General features: G+C 36.3%; 1 protein-coding gene across 2 annotated transcripts; it reads right to left on the bottom strand.

Moving 5' to 3' along the window:
- Positions 1 to 496: 496 nt before the first annotated feature.
- On the bottom strand, positions 497 to 20,934 carry LOC105045483 (phosphatidylinositol 3,4,5-trisphosphate 3-phosphatase and protein-tyrosine-phosphatase PTEN2A). Of its 2 annotated transcripts, none has more exons than XM_010923778.3 (13): positions 20,792 to 20,934; positions 17,767 to 18,281; positions 16,140 to 16,241; positions 16,003 to 16,059; positions 12,332 to 12,397; positions 9,185 to 9,361; positions 8,980 to 9,066; positions 8,828 to 8,892; positions 8,628 to 8,704; positions 6,033 to 6,079; positions 3,492 to 3,622; positions 1,915 to 1,984; positions 497 to 1,255 (listed from the first exon to the last, which is right to left on the bottom strand). In XM_010923778.3, exons 2-13 carry the CDS (start codon positions 18,181 to 18,183, stop codon positions 713 to 715), a joined length of 1,839 nt encoding a protein of 612 aa, XP_010922080.1. In that variant the 5' UTR covers positions 18,184 to 18,281; positions 20,792 to 20,934; the 3' UTR covers positions 497 to 712. The 2 variants fall into 2 exon arrangements, with proteins under 2 accessions (XP_010922080.1, XP_019706339.1); XM_019850780.3 differs by lacking the exon at positions 20,792 to 20,934 and adding an exon at positions 20,617 to 20,756.
- Between the last annotated feature and the right edge of the window lie 809 nt (positions 20,935 to 21,743).

Here is a 21,743-nt window from a genome sequence, read left to right as displayed (position 1 = left end):
TTGGATACCCAGAAAAAAAAAATTGAAATAAAATCTAGTTTAACATAAGGAAAAATCATTATCTTCTCTCCAAATCATAATATATAATTCATTTGTTTAATTGGGAGATGACTCCTTTCAAAATATCATCTCTCTCTTCCTCAACAACCAAACAATACTTTTAAACAGTTTAGCTCAAAACAAATAAGTATTTTATAGATCCTGTCCATAATTGAACTTCTAAAATACTTGAAAACATATCATCATGTCCTCTCACATCCCAATCCAGTAATGAAGTATATTCTTCAAAAGATATATCAATTAGAGGTCATCATGCTTGCATTTACGATTTACTTGGGAAGGGAGAGATGGTGGTGAATATCTTCGGACTGAAAACCAGGGTGGCAACACATGGCGCATTAACTACAATCAAGTGCATCTCTAGCACTCTTGCGCCAAAAAAGGAAAAAAAGAAACCTTGAAGCATAGAATAAAAAAAAAAAACAAGGACTTGATATCAACACATAATCTCAATCCAATCATATATTCTTCTAAACCATGAAAACCATTATGATAAATGTACAAAACTACAAAGCACAATGAAATGTAAGAATTAATAAATTTGTGACTTGCTCTCCCATGAGTAGACGCATTACACATTAACTTATGACACTTTTAACATGAATTCTTCACAGGCATCCATCTACAGAGTGTGATGAATCTCAGATCGGGATTATTCACTTTCATAGTCTTCATCATCACCAAATGAAAAGACAGAAGCATCTGCAGCAATTGCTTTGAATTCACTCACACTGTTTGATTCCAACTCAGAGGGTTGCGATACTGTTTCATTCTTCCTATTCCCATCATTTCTCTCTTCAGTGGTATCAGGAGTTTTTGTAGCCCCACCTTCACCTTTCAGGGAAAGTTGCTCAACACCTTGTGCTGTAGTTGCCGCCTCTTGCGAAGCTTTCAATTCAGGTCCTTTAGCAGTACTAGCAGACCCTCCTAAATTGCGGGCCACCTTGTCACGCTTGCTCTTAGAAGAGCTGGTCTCTTCTGATTCACTATCAGAAAAGACGTCATCTTTATCTTGGCTTCCTGAATCCCTGCTAGGTTTAGGATGCGGCGTGCTATTGTCATTTGTGGCAGTGCTAGCAGTAGAGCTTCCATCAGATTCCTTGTTGACATTTAAACTGGTGGGCCTTGGAGAATGGGATCCATCGTAGTCTACTAGGACAACCTCAACCTGAAATCCTGGAGATGGCAACTTTCTCTGCATGATGAAGTTAAGACTTCATGTGAATATTCAGGAAGATAATGTAAAAATGCAGTCAGAAACAATGAAATATCAGAGAAAAAAAAAGGCGCATTAAAGAAGCTCTAGCTGTAACATGGTTTTCTGTTGACATATTAGCACCAGTTTTCATGCAGCCATGAGTGTGCATGCGTGCATTATACACATACAGACATACATATAGACATACATACACATACACAGATACATACATATACATGTCAAGAACACATGCATAGATATACATATACATACATATGTACACACACAAATAAATACATACATAGATACATACATGCATACATATATACATACATACACACACATATATACACATTCGTACATACATACATGCGATGAGGGTCCCACATCACTGAACCGAATAATTAGATGTGATCTACCTCTAACTTGCTTGTACACCAAAATTTATGTGATTTGAATAGCCATAGCCTATGAATCAAGCAGTCAGAAAACATATATAAATAGATAATGAAAAGCTGCTTCAATTCGCAAACAACAAGAGGAAAGCAGATAAAAGAGGATTTTTTTTTCCAATTGTAGATTTAGAATGCTTGGTATCCATCAATGTTTCACAATCATAAATCAAATCTTGTACTTATCTACAAGCAATGCTTTACCTTGTCAAAGCCATCAAGATCAGAAGTGCTCAAAATCTTCCTATTTTCCATCATTGTTGTATTTAACCAACTGAAAGAAAGAATAGGACATGCTCATCAGTTAAAGTTAGTATCAAAATACATAAGGACATAACACACACTATCAAATTTTATGATAAGGACCATAAAATGGAATTCAAAACCACTGGATAGAATCTACGAGTCCAAAATTTCTACAAACAAAAAAATAAAAATAAAAATAAAAAATAAAATAAAAAGTTTTGAAGGCCCTTTTGCTTAAGCTGCCCCAGAATTCAAGTCCTACTCAATTGGAGACTAAATCAAAAGAAATACCACCCACAAGTTAAAACCCCATCAAATCCACCCTTAATTGAATAAGGGTGGAGTTTAGGCTAGCTTAACTAGGACCTTACTTGATCCAACCCTAAGTTTGTTGAGCTATTACATATCTTACTTGGATCAGGCTTGAATTGGGTTTGAGGCTTGGACAACCTAGATCTAACCTACAATTTTGTAATAAGGCTCCTAAACCAGTCATAAAATGTTTCCATCCCAACCACTACTAGAATTTATATGATTCAGACTCGAAAAAAAACCCAACTTAAACCTTGTTCACATAACACCAAGCCAACATGAGCTTCCCCACAAGTTCTATTGGGGTTGAACATTTTGAAAGCAGGCTGTGTTTGGGCTTGGGTTGTCGAGTTGGGTTGCACATTTTGTTAATCTTGTTATCCCTTGACCCAATGATAAGAGCCATAAAATGGAATTCAAAACCATTGTATACAATCTAAGAGGTCCAAAATGTCTAAAAACAAAAAATATAAAATATAAAATATAATAAAATGTTTTGAAGGTCTTTTGCTTATGCTGTCCCGGTCCTACTAAATTCGAGATTAAATTAAAAGAGTGAGCTTTCCATACTTGCTGATGTTGTTGAGAAAATTAACCACCTATGTCAAAAAGAAGAACTTCTTCCTTTCCCCAGTATAGAGGAACCATACTAATATACTATCCTTCCCCTGTATAGAGGAACCATACTACTCGGAGAAAACCAGAATTGTTGTATTATCATGCCTCAGATATGATATAATTATTTGAAGAGTCTGCAAACCTCAAACTGAATTGGCTGATTGTTTCCCCAATGCACCCAATGCACCGTGTTACTTATTCTATGAAGTAAAAGAAATTCATATGCAAGGCTACATATTATGCAATGTTAAGTCTATGGATTGCTGTATGGTATTGATGGATCTCTTCGCTTAGTATCTTCTTTGTCCCCACGTGGCCACGTCCACCTCAAAGTATGCATGTCATCTCAGTGAGATTAAAGCTAGGAGTCTAATTCTGACTTAGTTGCTCTCATCATAATACAAGTCCTCCTGTTTGAAGTCATGGTCATAATTGAGATGCTTGGTCAAAAATCTTCCATCTTAGATAGATCAACTATTAAAAATAGAATAGAGAAGAATTAAAATAACAAAAAAGCAAATTATAAACAGCTAGCTATGAAGGCAAACTCATTCAACATGTACAAAAAAATCTATCTGATGAGAAAATTGGAATAAAGCCCTGACCAGTAGAAATCTCCTTGACGATCATGAAAATGAATTTTAAAATCACCAGCCAACTCTGTCAGACCAGGCTCCCCTGGTAAAGCAAACACCATGATCCCCTTCTTTGGTGCACTGAACCAGAAATCTTCAGGCTAAATGAAAAATAACAACTAATAAGATATAAAGCATATGCTTATTGTAACAAAACAAACTGTAAATACAAGCCGAAAACATGGAGTTTATTTATCTTTTCTAGGTCCAGTGGATGTTTGTCAGTTAGCACGCTGCTAGATGTTTTCCAGAAGACAGATTACACATGATTTGAAAAGTCATCTGATCTGGTATAATTAGAGATATATATTTTGAATGCTTTATATAAGGTAATAATCTAAATCTGGAGTTTGCAATTTTAATTTATTAAAAAAAAAAAAAACTGATCTAGTTCTCGTAAGGAATGACATGGAATGAGTACAGTCAACTGTTTAAGCACAGCTTTCTCATTCTTACCCAAGCACGATATAGATTAGCACAAAGATCAAAATGTTTGAGAAAAAGAATTCCAAACACAAGCAGGCTCACGCATTACTTTTAAGCGCACAAGTGCATAGTGAAGTTTCAGCCAAAGTTTCGATCTCAAACATAATATTCCATTATCCAGAAGCTGTGAGATTACTTGGTCTAATCATTCATCCAGTGCGACTTTTTGTTTCAGCTGAGGCAAACTGGTAGTGGGTGAAACCTAAGATTTTGCAGGCAAGTTCAGTTTCTTTTAAGGACTATTTTTTATGTTAAAAGAGGAGGTGAGAGTAAGATAGGCTAGATCCATGTTAGAACTACGAAAATGAATGTCAAAAGCAAATTAAAATTCATGTTTGAAACATATACATCCCACAAAAATAAAATCTAAGAAGTAACACTTTCCAAATTGTTTTTGGTAAGCAAACAAAACAAGCACAATTCATACATCTTGTATGCTTGGCCTATGATCAAAGAACTCTAATAGTATGTACTAAATAAAAATTAATATTTTCTAAAATTTTTTGGCGATTTGGTTCAAAAAAATAAAAAGAGTATGGTAAACCAGGGGCTTCGACATCCCTTTGTTCCAGCTCTCATATTTTAAGTAGCATACAACATACATGCATACACATATACATAGATACATGAACGTTCTACTTAAGCATAAAAGAGAAAAGAAAATTTTAATATATTTTATTTTTCCAAAAAAATCTAAGATCAACATTAGGGTTTTTCCTCATATCTATATTTTTATAATAATTCAAGGTTACATCAAGATTAACAAAAAGATTTAATTTTCTTGAACACGCGTATTCTATAAAAAAAGGCATTTTTTTAAGTTTAAGTAGTCTTTACTCTGTTAAAAACAACAATAAAAAATTGAAGCTTTCAGTTATTGACACCTAATTCTTTTAAGTGAATTTTATATTAACACTAAAACATAGTTCTCTAGCTACTTGAACATGGATTGTTTAAAGAAATTTAGAGTTATAATTCCGTTTTTCATGATATACTAAAATATATGGAGTTACATGCAAGTATGCATATGTAGATTACATGAATTTTGTGAATCATCAACATACATTTTCCATCATGTGTTTTGGCATTAATGCATAATCCAATGGGATCGGGTTGCATCTTTCAAAGAATGATTCAACTTGTTTCGCGATATGCACTGTTGGATCACACAATAGCCACTATGAGATCTGAGCAGGCAGATGAAAGAAAGAGTTCAGAGTGCTTTGAGAGCTGTGCAAGATGTAATGGTTGATGTCGTGAAAAAAGATCAATCATTCTTTCACACGAAAGATACAACCTAAACCCTAATTACATTAGTTCCTGAGAACACTTGAATCATCCTCCCCATATTTGTTTGAATCAGTGACCACTTGGCCGGTTGAGTAGTAGCATGAAACATCTCTCAAGCAGGAATGATCTTCTCAAACTTACAGAAGAGGATGTTCTACTTCTAAGTCATCAGTCTTAGCTAAACTCTCTAAGCCATTAATATTGATCTACCACATTATAGATATATCTTTAGGAATGGATCTACCAAATGAATTTTATATAAATGTTTTATTACCAAAAAGATTTGTATCGACAAAGTTATTAGGCCTTCACATATGATTAGGAAAATGTTAGCATTCTATGTTGTTAGATAGATGGTTAAAATTTGTTTTATTTGGATCAATGATTGAAATTGCCAAATTGCTTTGAAGATTTAGGGAACCATGTTAGTTTTGGGCCTATAGCCGACAGCCTGAGAATAGACTAAGACTACAAAATGATTGAAATTGCCAAATTTCTTTGAAGATTTAGGGAACCATGTTAGTTTTGGGCCTATAGCCAAGAATAGACTAAGACTACAAGTCCCAGGACAGGTCAGGGCCATTTTGGATCTACATTCGTTCAAGCTATTAAACCTTAAAGAAAAAATAAAAGGACAAAAAATGGATGACATGAACTAAATATAAGTGTTTAGAATAGTGATTTTACAAAAAAAGAAAAGAAAAGAAACGAAATTAATGATGGTTCAAAATTTACCATTAGGTCCTTAGTCCTTGGGTGCTTCTTTGTTGAGAAGAGGACACCTAAACAATGAAAGAAACATGTCTTATAATCCATACCAAGCTCTAAGAGAAACAAAAATATACGTAACAGCATAGTAGATATATGCTTTAAAGATGAACTGCTTAGAGTACAAGAAAGGACCACTACAAGACAGAGCGCCTCACTCTAGGAACCACAATAACACGCACCAGTTGGTTATGACTAGAATACCAAAAGCATAAAGGACCAGTAACATATATAAGCTACCAAAAGTTTAATCTCAGAAGAGTCATCAAACAAATCAGAACATGAGGTGGAAAAAGAATATGGCAAGTTCCAACTTACAAGTTGTGACCGAACCATACTCGTTACAAGCACTCACCTAGGTGCCTAGGTGAGTTCTGCCTGGACAACCTGCCACACACGTGTTTGCCCAGTGCTTGGGACACCCTCCTGGGTTATTGGGTGTCACTCGGGCAACCTGATTACATTGGGCAATTGTGCAGCTAGATCCAGCCAACCAACCCCACCAGACCCGACGTCCAATGGTCTGTGGGGTTGGTCAGGTCAAACCAATATATTAAAAACAGGAGAGAGGAGTAAAGAAAGATTGGGTAAGAAAAGGCAGCCACAGAGCAACTGCGCATCCATCTCCATCTCCACCTCCACTCTTGCTTGTCTCTGCTAGGACATCCATTTCTTGAGACCTAAAGAGTCTGTGACAAACAGTGGCCTGGCAAAGCTTGCTCCAATGCTGCTAGATCTCCACCCCCCCCCCCCCCCGGCGGCTCCTCTGGTGGGGTAGCTCTTCCACTCTCCACTTTCAAGAATCTGGCTTCTCCACTCTCCTCTCTCTGACTCAAAACCTAGCCGCTGACCCCACTGACCACTATCTCTCCTCCATATTGCTTCCTCCACTTCTCCTTCACCACTATCTCTTTCCAAGAACATAAGTTATTTCATTCACTCACCCCATTCTAATTTAGCATGAAAATTTGGATGCTCTATAGAGGCAAATGGACAGGCTCTTGGCCTTTTTTTCATGAAATTTCACTACCAAGCTTGTTTATGTATGTTACTTCAAGAATCCTTATTAACTTTCTTAAAAGATGATAATTTTTTATTTTGCATCAACTCCAGCCAGCTTCTACCTTTCATTTTTCACTCCAAAGTTACATCAACCATCATTAATTGGGGCTATAGTTTCACCTTTCTCTTCCACCAACTCAGTCATCAATTCTTATGATCTTCATGCAATGCTTTATCTATTCCTGTAAGTATACGACATTTTTTTTCTTTTGTAAACAAAGCCCCAGGGCGAACCCAGAAGCAGGAACAATTCCACGTGTAAATAGAACTAGAGACCAATCTGGTCAGCTCTCATTCACTCCAAAAGTTCCTCCAGGAAAAGATGAGCAGAAAAAAAGTATCTCATATATCACCATTGCATCAACATCCTACCAAGGATCTAAAATTACTTCCTTACAGACATTCAAGCAGAAATAGCTTACCAATGGCAGTCCTTGTTCTTCCTGCATAAATCCTATTTAGTTTAAGCCATACCCATCTTTTATTCCGTATCTAACATATAGATATGCAAACACACGATTCTGAAAAATATGTTGTCTCCCACAGATCAATAACTAAGAAAACCATAAGGGGAAATAGATCTAAGCACCTAAGAGGTCCCAAAACTCATCAAATGCTTAGCTGAAGATATAGTCATGTATGTCAAACAGTTACTCATCATTCAACATCTATTAAATCTCTCACCATGGTTTAAAAAATGATCAAAATGTGATTATATGACCGTACAGTACCCTTCCAGCATGAAATCTGCACCTGCATGGGTGTCAGGATATTGACATAGATGTAATGGTATGTATAGGTCGTACTGGTCTGTAGCAGTCCATACAGTTGCATGCTGGCAGGTTATCATACCAACCACACTGGCCAACACCTATGGTTTTTCCATTTTTTTTCAAAGCTGTCAATTTCAGTATGTAAAGTCAATGCCAGTATTGCACTGTTAGGATACCATTCCAATGGAAAATGGTACAGTCATAGTGTACAGATACCATACCATCCAATGGAAAAATGGTATGGTGTATGATACCAGTATGTAAAATCATGTTTCTTACCAATTTGATAAGCTCAATACCTAGTCTTATCCACTTGAGGTTCTTCATGTTGGTAAAAATAGTAAGCCAGTATTAGGCAGCATTATGCTTCCAGCTATAAGTTAAAAACTCAGCATATTAGCTGAATGCAAAATGATGAACTGACAAAAGTTCCCAAAAATTTTCATCCTATGGCTTCTTCCTTGGTTGGGGAGCAAAATTCCAAATACCAGCATGTGTACATCTTAACCTCCAAACATGCAAAGTTTTGTCCAGATTCTCTAGCTCTCTCTTTTACTGCTAGTAACCAAGAATGCAGAAACAAAGGTAGCAAACAGAAAAAAACAGCAGCATATTCCAAGCTTGGTTCCCTCAAAATGAGATGATAGAAATTTTCTTATTCTGAAATGCTCTAAGACGAACATGAAAGTTGTGGTCTAAAAGATGGGATAAAGAAAGTTGCCAGTACCATTATGATTGGAGATCGAAATAGAAGGCCTAATCCAATATGGGCATCTGTGAAGACGAAAACCCCTCAGCATGCACCTGGAAAGAAAAGGGAACAAGTCATGTTAATGAAATGATCTTCAAGCACCATGATTATTGACCTGTACAATATAATGAAAAAATTATGAAAATCAAAAGAAGACCAGAAAAGCTTTGAGTTACCTCCGGCCTGGCTGATTTTCACCATTGAAGTATGTTAAGATGCGTTCAAAATATTTGACATACCTCTATAATCATCAAAAGCAAAGAGTCATGAGTGTCAAAGATAGGACGCTACAAATGTTTGTATATACAAAAGCAAGGAGTAGACTAACAATCTGACTTGGGAGAACAAGCCCCTTCCCATCTATACATCGTTTCTGGTTATAGTATTCAATTGACTCCTCAGCAGTAGGAAAGAACTGCAACAGATAACATAAATTTCACACATACAGAAAACATCAAGCACTGGATCAGATAGGTAAAATAACACTCTGATACCATCATTTCTGATATTAATGAAGTAACAGTTGATCTCACCTTCAAGTATAAAAGAAGACTAGAAATCATTAAACCTGTCCGCGCCATGCCGGCTTTGCAATGAATTACCACCACATTTTCAATGTCCTCCTTCAACCACGAGTAGGCACTTTGACAAAATGATATTATAAGTTGGAGTGGAGGGCAATTATGGTCATCAAATGGGAAACAGGCCACCTGAGTTGCCCAGGAGTAAAATAAAATGATTCAACATACATCATACAGACAAGGCAATAAGCAGTAACCCACAAAAGCTATCCCAGCTATCTGTATCTAAAATAAGCTTTTAAGTCATATGAGTAAAGGTGGATACGTACATGTACATTGGTGCGATCTCAGCCCTTAAAAAATATAAACAAAAATGTTGAATGATAAAGAGAGCAATATGTATAAGATATGAGGCCAAGAACACTAAGGCTCTGTTTGGTTTCGAAGAAAATGAAAGAAAAGGCATAAATAATAGCACAAGAAAAGAGGGGGGAAGAAAATGATACGGACTATTTTCTCATTTTTGGTTGAAGTAAGAAGATCGGAATTAAGTTGTTAAGAAAGTAGTAAATATAATCAGACCAGATTGAGCAACTGGCCACCCTATTATTTTCTTCCAAAGTCAATACCTTTTGGAGAAGAAAATTTTTAGGCTTGTTAGACTACTTATTTGAGAATTCTTTGATTGTATATTTTCTCTTTGATTTTCTCTTCCTGAATTTCCTTTTCAGTACAAAAAAAAAAAAGGAAAAGAAAATACATCTCTGGCAAACTTTCTTTTCTTTCACTTTCTTAATAGCCAAATAGAGCCTAATACCAATGAAGGACAGAGTGCAAAAGAATAGAGAACAATGAAAGAGATCACTAGGTGAAAATAAAGAGTAAAGTCAGTGGAAAAGATGGCTTGGGAACATGGGATACAAGATAGAAAAATTTTCAACAAAAATGTTCCCCCTACATTTAGAATAGAAACTTAAGAAATAAAAGGAATGTACAACACCAGCCTTAAGTTAATGATTAGGTACAGTTTTCATATGGAAAGTTCTATGGTATTTTTTTTGCTTTCTTTGCATCCCACCATTCTGTTTGGATAAGGGTACAAACAATTTGAATTTTTTTCTAGTTAATCCATGCATCACACTAATGGCGGAAGATAGAAAAAGGCCGCCTAAGGGAAAGAACAAGAGTTGCATGAGGCAGAGGTGGGGGTTGTGGCAGTAGAGAAAGATACAAGTGGGTGTAATGTGGTCAAAGGATGTGGAGAAGGGCACAAGAGACATAAAAGAGGGGGCATGGTACAAGGACACAGCAGAAGCAGTAGTGTAGGGTGCACTAAAGGAGAACGGGGACATGATGGTGATGTAGGTGGAGGGGGCAGACCAAGAAAACAGGAATATGGCTGAAATGAGCTGAGGATAGACAGGGTGGCAGTAGGGGGACCATGGCAATGGCCAGAAGAGGAGAGGGAAATGGCTGTGATCAAAAGCAGCCAACAAGCATAACAATGGGAGTGCATAGAGGAAGGAAAAGGTGCAGAAGTGGAGGGACAGGACAACAAAGCAAGGAGTGGATATTAATGATGAGAGAAAGTGGGAAAGGCACAGTGATTTAGGACAAGAATTTCTAGTTATTTGCCACAAGAAGAAAGGGAACAGGAGGTTGGTACAAGATGGCAAATGCTTTGCCAATGCCTTATTGGCTCAAGACAAGATTACGTGCTATACTCATGGCCAATGCACATGCATTAACGTTCCTGTAAATGCTAGGTGCATGTACAAGTTTAAAGAAGCAAAATATAAGATAGGGCCCTGAAGTCCTGCATCGCTTGCTGGGGCTTGTCACAAGCCAGGAAGCCAACTAAAGCTCAGCTCATTTTTATCAAGCTAGCGTGAGCACAACTAAATTTGGCTTGTTTGCAACTGAAAGACTGAGAAAGGGCAGATGGCAATAAAAAATGAAGGTTGAATGAGGACAAATAATGAGACCATGATCTTGCTCATTGCTATAATCGTCGCCAACGTCAACACCATTGCAATCAGTAGTAGCAGAAAAGGTTTGAGAAAACTATCACCATAGCATTTAGAGGTTCCTAACCATGGAGAATTTGGGAATTAAGGGTTTGGCATTTAAGATTAGTAGAGAAGGAAAGAGGAGAGAGTAGATGAATGGTTGAAGCGAAGAGATTAAGTGTCAACAGACATTCTCAAGGCATGTTGGAAGTGATCAAAAGGCATTTGGATTTGGAAAAGATAATGGAATAAAGAGAGAGTAGACAGGGATTGCAACATTGTAGGAATATGGGGATAGAGCTTAGGACAGCCATTCAATTTATGCCACTTCTTGTTTTAACCCCTTAGCTCTCAATCTAATGGCTCAGTTGATTATGAGCAATGATTTTTTTAAAAGGAAAAAAAAAAACCTTTAGATTAAAATATAAAGGTTAAGATACATTCTTCTGTACATGACAGTTAATGTTTAAGAAATAAATATAACAAAATATTCAAGTACACATTACACTTAATTTAGGTGTCATATGTTATTCACCATTTACTAAATAATTAATTTTTCAGGCGATCTCGAGCGAGACATGATCTAGGCCCACAAGAATGAGGTGGACCTAGATCTTCTTCAGGCCATTTATATTTTGAGCTCAAAATCATGGCTCATGTTTAGTTCAATTACTTACTGAACAAGCTAAATTCGAGCTAAATTTCATGCTGAACATCAAATACTTGAAAATAATTTAATAAACAAAGTGCATGCTACCAGCAGGACAGCAGGGCACTAACAAGTGACACTTTAACCCTTGCACAGGACACATAACCATGTTAATGATTGGTCACAGAGTAAGCCTAGCTTGTCTTCAACTCATTTAAATTTTAAGATCAATCCTAGCTTGTGTTTGGCACATTTACTTATGGAATGAGCAGAACTTGTGCAACATATCAACCTGAACATGAGCTGCAAAGGGCAACTTGTTTTTTTATCAACCTAAGTGCATGCCTAGCACTAGCACAGCATGGCATAAGCATACATTACCCATGGTGTAGGATGATTAGTCGTAATTCTTTACAATGACTTGGCAAACTTCATTTACACACCAAAAGTCAATTGCAATACTATAAAACAAATACAGATTTTTGAGGCATTTATGCATACCTTTCCTTCAAATAGAGATGCATCATATAGCCTCTCCGAGCAGAGATTGTATACTTTGTATTTTCCCTATGAAAACAAATTAAGTTAGAAACTTGCAGAAAGTATTTCATATTTTAATTAGCAAGAAGTCACAGCATTATTCATCTGAAAATCTTAACTTTTCATTCGAGAAACATTTCATACACATGAGATGATGCAACACAAGGAAAGGAACCAAAGAATTTTCTGAGCAGGAATTCCCAGAGTTGATAGCAATTAGGATGTTGCATTAGAATAAGATGACATGAATTATTTAAAAAAAATGAATTGTGATGCATCTAATATTTACCAAATTTAACTTCTTCTCCAATGAGGATGCTTTCAACACAAATCTAACCAAAATAAAACTCATACCTAAGGATCTTGGCTTTCCTGACCATTTCTATTTCTCAACCAAATCTCAAACTCCTTTCTTTCTGGAATTTGAGACCAACTACGAGTATTCAAGGAACCATCCTAATCATTTGCATATTTAATAATACAAAAAGACAAAAACCTAACCTATGCCTCATATAAACCCTAATGACGTCAAATCCATCATATTGTCTGTGGAAAAGGATGCAATTACCAAAATATTCTTTTGCAAAATCATGTTTCGTGCATCCTTAAGCTAGTTTTGGCATCTGGATAAGAAATATGCACACTAAAACACCTTAACAAAAGATATTTTCTAGTTTTTATATTAAACAATATTTGAAAAACTTATCACTATTGGTTAACTTTTCCCCCACATGTCATCATTTCTCCCCAAGCCAGACAATTGGTTGTCTGAATCAAAGTTCATGTGCAACAAGGATAGACTTTGACAAGAATCAAAATATCACATAGAATTATGCCATATATCTTTATTCCAACAATAGTTACATCAGAAGGTTATCACAGAACTTCATAAAAAGAACTAGGACAGGATTATGAATGTTGAATACAATAAATATATTCCTTAGAAAAGCAAGTTTGACCAACAATCAATGTTAGTAGAACCCAATATCCAGGAAGCTATCTACCATTCATTTTTATCAGTCAAAAGAAAAATTCAATCAAACCTCAAAAATAGTGTTTTCCACCTAACCAAGAAATATGCCTAAGATTTACATTATTTTAGATGTATATCAAAATAATTTATGCAAATATCTAATAAACCAAATTTCAGATGATTGTGTTGAAACATTGCTTTATAATCATATCTAGTATTGGTTCTTGCAGTAGAATATAAATCTAAATATTCTTACACAGAATTATAGATTGTAAAAATGTCCAGTCAAATCTTAAAAACAGTGTTACCCTTTATTTAATCAAGAATATGGTGGATGCTTATGTGGCACTTGTATTATTCAAGTGGTATATCATGATATACCATGTAAATGAATAACCTTAAGATCACAATGAACTCTTTATCCATTTTATCAGAATCAGAGTTGTTGCATGGTAATGCCAATTCGATTCTGGATCAAATCCTGCCGTAATATATTATAGTTTACATATAAAAGATAGATAGATAGATAGATATAGATATAGATATAGATATATATATATATATATATATATATATATATATATAGAGAGAGAGAGAGAGAGAGAGAGATTGCAAACAGGACATAATTCTTCAACATGTGGCATCACTTAAAATTCCATGTCAAATTGCTTGGCCACAAAATGACTGTTCTCTTTGGTGATAACACACTATACTATATTTATCTTTAACTAGTGGATCAGACGACAATATTAAGGTGCTAAGAACAGTTAAGAAGTGACAAAAGCAATTAAAAGCTAGTATAGCATATTAAGGCACTAAAAGAGCTGCCAGAGGGTCAAAAGCAAAATGATTAGAAAGTGTTGGATAACACAAAACATAAAATCCTATGACAATGTGCACACCCTCAACCAAGGTTTAGGGCATTGTTTACCATACTGACGCACATCTATTATGCCAATCATAGTTATTAAAGCCAGACTGAACTGGCTGGTCGGACTAGAAAAATGATGAACCAGCCATTATTTGGTTCAGTTTTCTACACTGAGGAGACTTACATCTAACTTGGTGAAAATGTGGTTGAATGGACCGCCTTTCTAACAGGCAATGCTGGTGGTTGGAAAATCAGGCTTTTAGAACCGACTTAGGAGATTGTAACAAATAATGTTCAAGTGAAGCTTCCAACCCCTAACCCTCTTATATGGTTACAAACCTCTCAGCCACCGAGAGATAGTATGATGATTAATTATACTTAAACATCAATGTCAGTAAATAGGGACTTATTTCGAGTAAGTTGTAATATTTGAAGTGTTGATTCTTTCCATAAAAGAAAAATCAATTTCATTTTTTATTTAAATAAACTTTTAACATAATTCCGATTCAACCAATTGACTCGGTGATCAAGCTAGTGGCTAGGTGCCAATATAGCAAAACTAAGATGGTGAATGATGCATCGATACAATATGGTAAAATATACAAGTACCTTACCAATATGATATGGTATGGCCAATACAAAACAGCATATGTCAACACTTCAATCCATGCTTTCAACCTACAAAATGTCAAGAGTATGCATTGCGGGAATTGACCTCACCCAAAAGCCCAACCAAATTCCTACTTGGGTTGCGGGTTAATGTTTTTAGTTAGGGTCGAGTATGGGTCAGATTTTTTGACCCAAGCTTTAATTTGGTTGGGCATGGGTAAGAGTTTTAAACTGACCCAGGTCATGAGCGCAGGGTTCTATTTGGCTTGAAAAGAACTTTTGGGTGGTTGGTCTTTTTCAATACTAGTTATTTAATTCGTTTTGGAGACTAGTTTGTAAGAATAGTGAAGATTGGAATTGATGTCTTATGTCAGGTACTAGGGATTGAGTTGTCAAAAATAGATTAGGTTAGGGTCAAACTGGTAACCCAAAATGGCTTGTAAATGGGTGTGGGTTGAGAGATCATGACCATATGTCAAGTCGGATCAGGCATTGGTCAAGGCTTTGTGCGTTTTTGTCCTTTAATGACCCAACCTATTGCCACTGCTAGTCAAAAGTCTATAGCAATTAACATAAAAAATGAGGTAGACTATCTCCAACCAAGAGAGGATGGTGCAACTGTTCAACACCTGTCATATATGAAAGTTGATATAAACCAACATGCAGTTTCATATCGTAATTAAATAATAACTTGTCTACATGCTTTGTGGTCTGAACATATTTGTAAATAACTACTGTCTGATAACACAAGGTAATTTGATAAGCAGTTTGTTTCTCTCTTTTTGAAAGTTCCTACACTGTGGAGACAGTACAACAAACTATTTTGCTATACACAAAGTAAGAGCAAGTAATACGACATTACTCAGTTCTAGCATGAACGTGCTTCATGTGGTGTCAGCACATATGCGAAGCCAGAGCCTGGCTTGTTCAATTACTAAGCCAAAGCTCAGCAAGGTCTGGCTCGGTCTGGTTTCAATGAAAAATTCACTAGGAGGAAAGATAACTCCAGATCACAAGAGAGGGTCACTGACCCAATTGCTCAAGACTTGAGAGCTTCATTCTCCTAAAATACTCCTACTTCGATCACCTCAATAAAATTCTTTCAGCTAAGTTATAATAGCAATATATAACATGGGATAATAGCATGCATGTTTTCATTTATTAATTTGAATGATTTACCTTATGATGTGATTCAAAAAATTTGATTACTTCCTCCATATGATTGCGGTAGAATCCCTGCATTATCACATATATTATAGTCCATTAAAAAGACATTTCGGTTGCATTTGTAATAAACTATTTTTTAAAAAAATTACCTCAACATATCCAAAAAAACCAGAGCTCATATCTCCTGCAGGGAAACCCATAGCAATAATGTTCTCCGTAATATATGTCATATCTAAATCAAATCCACCTTCCTGACATCAGCAGATGAAACAGAAATCTAGTAATCAGAATGTAAGAAAAGCCAAAATATTTATTAAATTTTTATTATGATAGTCATATGTTTCCAGAAATAATAGCAGCAGTAAAAAAACCAGAATATAATATAAAATTCATTTTTTGTGAATAATTAATTCATATATAGTTAGACCAGAAAAATAGCATGCTTCATGGCAAATTCATCTCGCCTTTACAGGATGAATTCAAGCATTTTTCAAGAGGTATAAGATATAGATAAGACAAAAGCTGTGGATGACACTAGCAATAGGTTTAGGTGTAAACGAATAGCTTGGAAACAATGGCAACCACAATATATAAAAAGAATGGCGAGACTAGCAGCTGAGGCCTACCAAAATATTAGCTCTTAAGACCAGCAAGCATAATGCGAAATTTAGAATGCAGTGAAGGTACCATATCCGAACAGTGGAGAAACTCTAAGTCCAGAATAGTTGCACCGTTTTACAATTGAGAATAGGAAAAATACTACAACAAGGCAATCAAAAACTAGAACTAAAAAAAGAAAAACAAGTGCTGGAAGGAAAGATGTTTGAAAGAGAAAAGTTAGAGATGTAGAAAAATGATGGACACGAATTACATAATTGATGAGTGTCAGAAGGCTGAGATACAGTTGCCAATAGGATCATATATGATAAAATGATGAAAATGTGCGATCAATATATAAGCAGAATTTTCAAAACAATCTAGGATAGGATAGTTATTGAATATATGCAAAAATGTTAGCATGCATTTTGATGCAGTATTGCAGTTGCTCCACAGAAGTCCTGCTTCAACCTTGAGAAACATAATGACACTTCCATACCAAACCAGGTATTACATGATGGACCATCCTATATGATTGCTTCTGTAGATGAAAACCATCAATGCCTAAAATGCTGAGGAAAAACTATGTACAACTGGTAAGTATACCTAAAGCCTCCCATAGAATGATAGATATGGTCCCCCTACATTTGAAGTCAAAACTTTTTCATGCTAGATAAAGTAATAAACACAAAAATGGCAGATACTTTCTCAAAAAAGGTTGTATAACTCAGGAAACTAGAAAACACTATATGATGATAAACTCGCTAAGATGACCTACAAAGCAAGGTCAAAAACATAGAAAGCTTGAAAACACTTTATGAGAAATAAACTGCATTCATTAGATCATGTTGACACAAAAACATATGTCTGCAAGCAAGCATGTATCTATGCAAGCATGCCTATATGCATATATTTTTGCTGACACACTCCACAACTGCCTATTTCAATATTTAAAAACCATAGTAACAATAATCTATTTAATAGTAAGCAAATAGCCAAGATTCCTGAAATCGTATGAGTGTTTTAAAAAAGGGAGACAAATAAAGCAGTAAAGGTGTCAGCCTGTCAGGTGTACAACTGATATTGACAAGAAACCGAAAGCAAAAAAGTAACTGCTTCTAAACTCTAAGCTAGTGTCACAAAACAACTAATTGAAATTTATAATTGCAGTACAATCACCTGATATCTTCTTTTGTTCTGAGATACTATGTGGCGAGCCTTGACTTGTACAGCTTTTACTGCACTTTTAGATGAGTCCACCAAGCCTCTTGTCAGCGATCCCAGGACACCAGGTTGGGTGGTTGTTGAGGTGCCCTCAGCACTCTCATCTTGCCGAGGAGATTTTGGAGATAAATGTAACCCAAAGCCACTAGTGAAACGCGCAAATGGGGACTTTCCTGCATTTCCAGGCTGGGAATCTTCTTGGGCTGATGGTTGTGGAATTTTGAGACTTCTAGCCCATGAGGATATGCCAGTAGCAGAAAATAGTGATGGTGTCTGTCTTGCAGAAGCATCTTGTCCATTTGAAGCGAAGTTCTGATGGTCAGGAGCCATAACAGATGGTGAAGATGATGGCTGAGGTTGTTGCGATTCCATGATAATATGCAGATCCAAAGTGCTCCAAGATCACTGACAGAAATTTGTAAATACTTCAAGCATCAAGAGACATGCTGCACGTCTGCAAGACAATTGTGCTGATACGAAAAAGGAGATTAGATAACAGCTATGTAAAAGAAACTGGTGCATGTAATGAGGATTCAACAAAATAAAATCGCAAATGAAATCAACATTATCAATTGTTCTAGTCACACATATATTACATAAGACATGGAAATGCACCCCCCCTCCAAAAAAAAAAAAAATAATCATTCTAAGCCTTATCATCTGCAATGCAACATCTCTCCTTAGCTTCATATACATCTGATGCAAGCCCATACTCCATACGCTGCCTAGCCGGTGAACACACTCTAATGTTCTCTGTCTGTAATGCACAGGCATCATTTATTGAGGAAATATAGTTCCTGAGGTTCAGCTCATTTATTGCAGATTAAAATTTTATAGAAAATGAAAATTTAAGCTTTTTATCACTAAATTAAACTGCACTGAGGTGAGGAATGTTTAATATTTTTTGTATCTGTATTGGCAACCGCAATAGCACCCCAGTCCTACCCTCAGTCCATCTTTTCTCCACAATATATCACTAGTTAACATGACCTTGACTATGTCCACATACCAAACACTTAGCCTGGTCTATTGATCTTCTACAAAATATTTATATAATACGATGTGCAGCTAAAAAGCTGGAATTCCTGGGCCAACAAAATTCATGTAAAAGCCCTTAGATTTGCCAATAGGCCCAATACCAACGCATGAGTTTGTGGAAATAATGATGTGACTTATGTAAGGAAGTTCCTTGACTAAAGGAGTCAAGTTACATGGATATTTTGTCAATAAGAGCAGAAAGGGATAGAAAAAGAAAAACAATGGATAAGTTTGACATTTTTTTAGAAGCATAAAATGTAAAACGAGTTTCTTCCTGATATCAATATCAGGTTTTCCTGAAATCTGCAAGCTTGTGACTACATGACACTTAGGTTCCATATTAGAGGAAAAATCAATAGTGTTCATCTGGAAGTTCATATGTTATGAGTCCTATCAGTTTCCATGCTCTGGGTCCCAAATATCTTAGATTTGAGTTGCAACCCAGACAAGTATGGGTTCATCCCACTAACCTGCACCACTGGTAATATCATAAGACAAGTGTTAATCCAAGTACCTTTGACTAATGAGTGCCAAGCAGCTGATGAACTAAAGTGGTAAAGGTTGAAGATAGAGAAAGCGGGTCTGTTATCAAGTCTAGTAAGACATCAGAAGAAATTTCATGGATCATCATAGGCAATGATTACAACTAAAGGCAGCAATAACAGTGATGGAACTGTGTGGCCTCTGATGGAAGAATTAATTATAAACGACCCAGTGAAACTTGGAGCCAATGGTCTAACTTCAAAGGAACTAGATGCAAACAAACATGACACACTTATAATGAAGTAGGCCACCAAGAAAATATATCAAGTGACAAAGTTGACAGATGACAAAGACTATTAAAAGACAACATGGACAAACAAAAAAAACAAATGTAGTATCACCAACTCCTCGTTCAACCACACAGTTTGTCCACTTTCCCTTCTACTGCATCCTCTTCCATGGATTCCATCACATCCTTCTTGGTGACCTCAACTCGAGAAATACACCTTATTTTGGACCAAATCACCCATGACAATTTACTCACACAAGACAGACATTTGTATCCACAACAGCAGTCAAATCACCTTCCACTCAAACCCCATTCTCCCTCTTAGATACAGTACAAAAGAACTGCATGGCTAAAATCACAAAAACCTACAACTCTTCCTTATTTTCTTTTATAACCAAAGAAAGAGAAAGAAAAGCAAATATATTATTCCATTTTCTGTTCTCTCTAAGACGTTTCGTTTCGTTTCCTTCACATTATTGCAGCCAAGACAGCAATTTTCTCGGCTACCACAGTTTGCACATAACAACTCACACCGCAATTCGCAAAAAATCGCAAATTTCCTTCTTTTTTTCCCTCTCTCTTTCAAGTCCTCAAATGTTCCTCTCTATTTGCCCTGAACGCGAAAAAGATGTCTTAAAAACCCAATAAGATAACGCCAACTGGAGCCCCTTACATCTAAAAATCCAAGAACTTATGGATAAATGGGTAATCATACTAACATGCATATGTGATTGCAGATTAAACAGTCGCAAGTTCCAATTCGACAAAATCAAATCTTTCCGGAACTCAAATACTTGGAATCAAAATAAAACTTTACGTGATCAACAAAAAAAAACAAAAAATCGTCAAATTTCTGAAATTAAGGAGGCAATTTGCAGAGCAAACCCTCCCGACTCAACAAAACCAAAAACATAGTAAATGCCCCTTCAAAATCATGGATATGGAAATCGATCGAAACGAAGACCACCCTATAATCCACTGATCGAGGAACTTGCCATGCTAAGATCTGGACCGGATCTCGACCTTTCTGAAGAAACCACAATAGGGATCAAACAATAAAACCCAAATCCTAGATCAAGGAAGGCGCTAAAGAGAAACGGACCGGGAGCGCTGGGCTCCGATGGCCAGTGGCGAGAAGAGAGAGAGAGGAGAGAGAGAGCGGGGGTATACCTGGTGCTGCTAGCCGTCTTCCGCTGTCCGCGCCGTGGGAGAAGAGGGAGAGGTAGAGGCGTAGAGCAAGAGGTAGCGATAGCGATAGCGATAGCGATGGCGATGGCGAAGCGTCCCGGAAGAGGAGAGAGTTCGGAGGAGTCGAGCCTGAAGGCGATCTCATCACCCAATCTACCCTCGATCACACGGAAGTCGCATCAGAGTCGACGGGATCCCATCAGCTCCAGTTTCGTAATCACGACCGTCCGTATATCATCCACCGTGATTGCGCGGTCAAGTCGCGCGGCTCATGACGTAATAAATAATCGGGACAGGGGATAGAGGTGTAAAATAACGACGTGAGATTTAAAAAAATTAAAAAAAAAATCGTGACCAGTTGTAAAATGTTATTAGAAATATACTAAATTATTTTTTCTATAAGATATATATATATATATATTTTTAAGTTCAAATTTTTAATGACAAATCATATATATATATATATATATATATATATATATATATATATATATATATATATATTTTTTTTTTTTTTTTTTTTTTTTTTTTTTTTTTTTAATAGAGCACTATGTTGAAGCGTCTCCGTTCGATATATGGCTAAAAAAATTGCATGATGCATGGCTAATAACACGTTTTCTTTACACAGAGAAGTGTTCCCTACAAAATCCCTACAAAATACGGATGTCTTGGGTCTAGGACTAGAATTCCTCTCTAAAGTCTAATCCCAACTTTTGGGGTCTCCAATTGTCACCAAGGACAGCGGCCCTCCCATTCGGAGGAGAAAGGGTAAATTCATTGACCGTGGTATCTTTGGCCAGATGTCTATGGATATGAACTTTGATTTTGAAAAGCATGCGTATGTTCACCGTCATCTCCAACCCCGTACGCCCGTCCGCCACTGCCGTCCAAGTCATATGGTTTTCTTCTTGCGGATGTTCTTCAGGAGAAGGGA

The sequence above is a fragment of the Elaeis guineensis genome, chromosome 5, assembly GCF_000442705.2.
Source record: "Elaeis guineensis isolate ETL-2024a chromosome 5, EG11, whole genome shotgun sequence".
Lineage (NCBI taxonomy): Eukaryota > Viridiplantae > Streptophyta > Magnoliopsida > Arecales > Arecaceae > Elaeis > Elaeis guineensis.
This window is presented reverse-complemented; position numbering and strand designations above follow the sequence as displayed.

Bases quoted from the DNA above. Each gene is read 5' to 3' on its own strand.
- LOC105045483 (XM_010923778.3), bottom strand. From the start codon at position 18,183: ATGGAATCGCAACAACCTCAGCCATCATCTTCACCATCTGTTATGGCT. The intron at 12,398-16,002 runs GTAAATCATTCA...TTGTTTTCATAG, and splicing joins TTTTTGAATCACATCATAAG to GGAAAATACAAAGTATACAA. The intron at 1,985-3,491 runs GTCAGGGCTTTA...TCTTTCTTTCAG, and splicing joins CGTCAAGGAGATTTCTACTG to TTGGTTAAATACAACAATGA.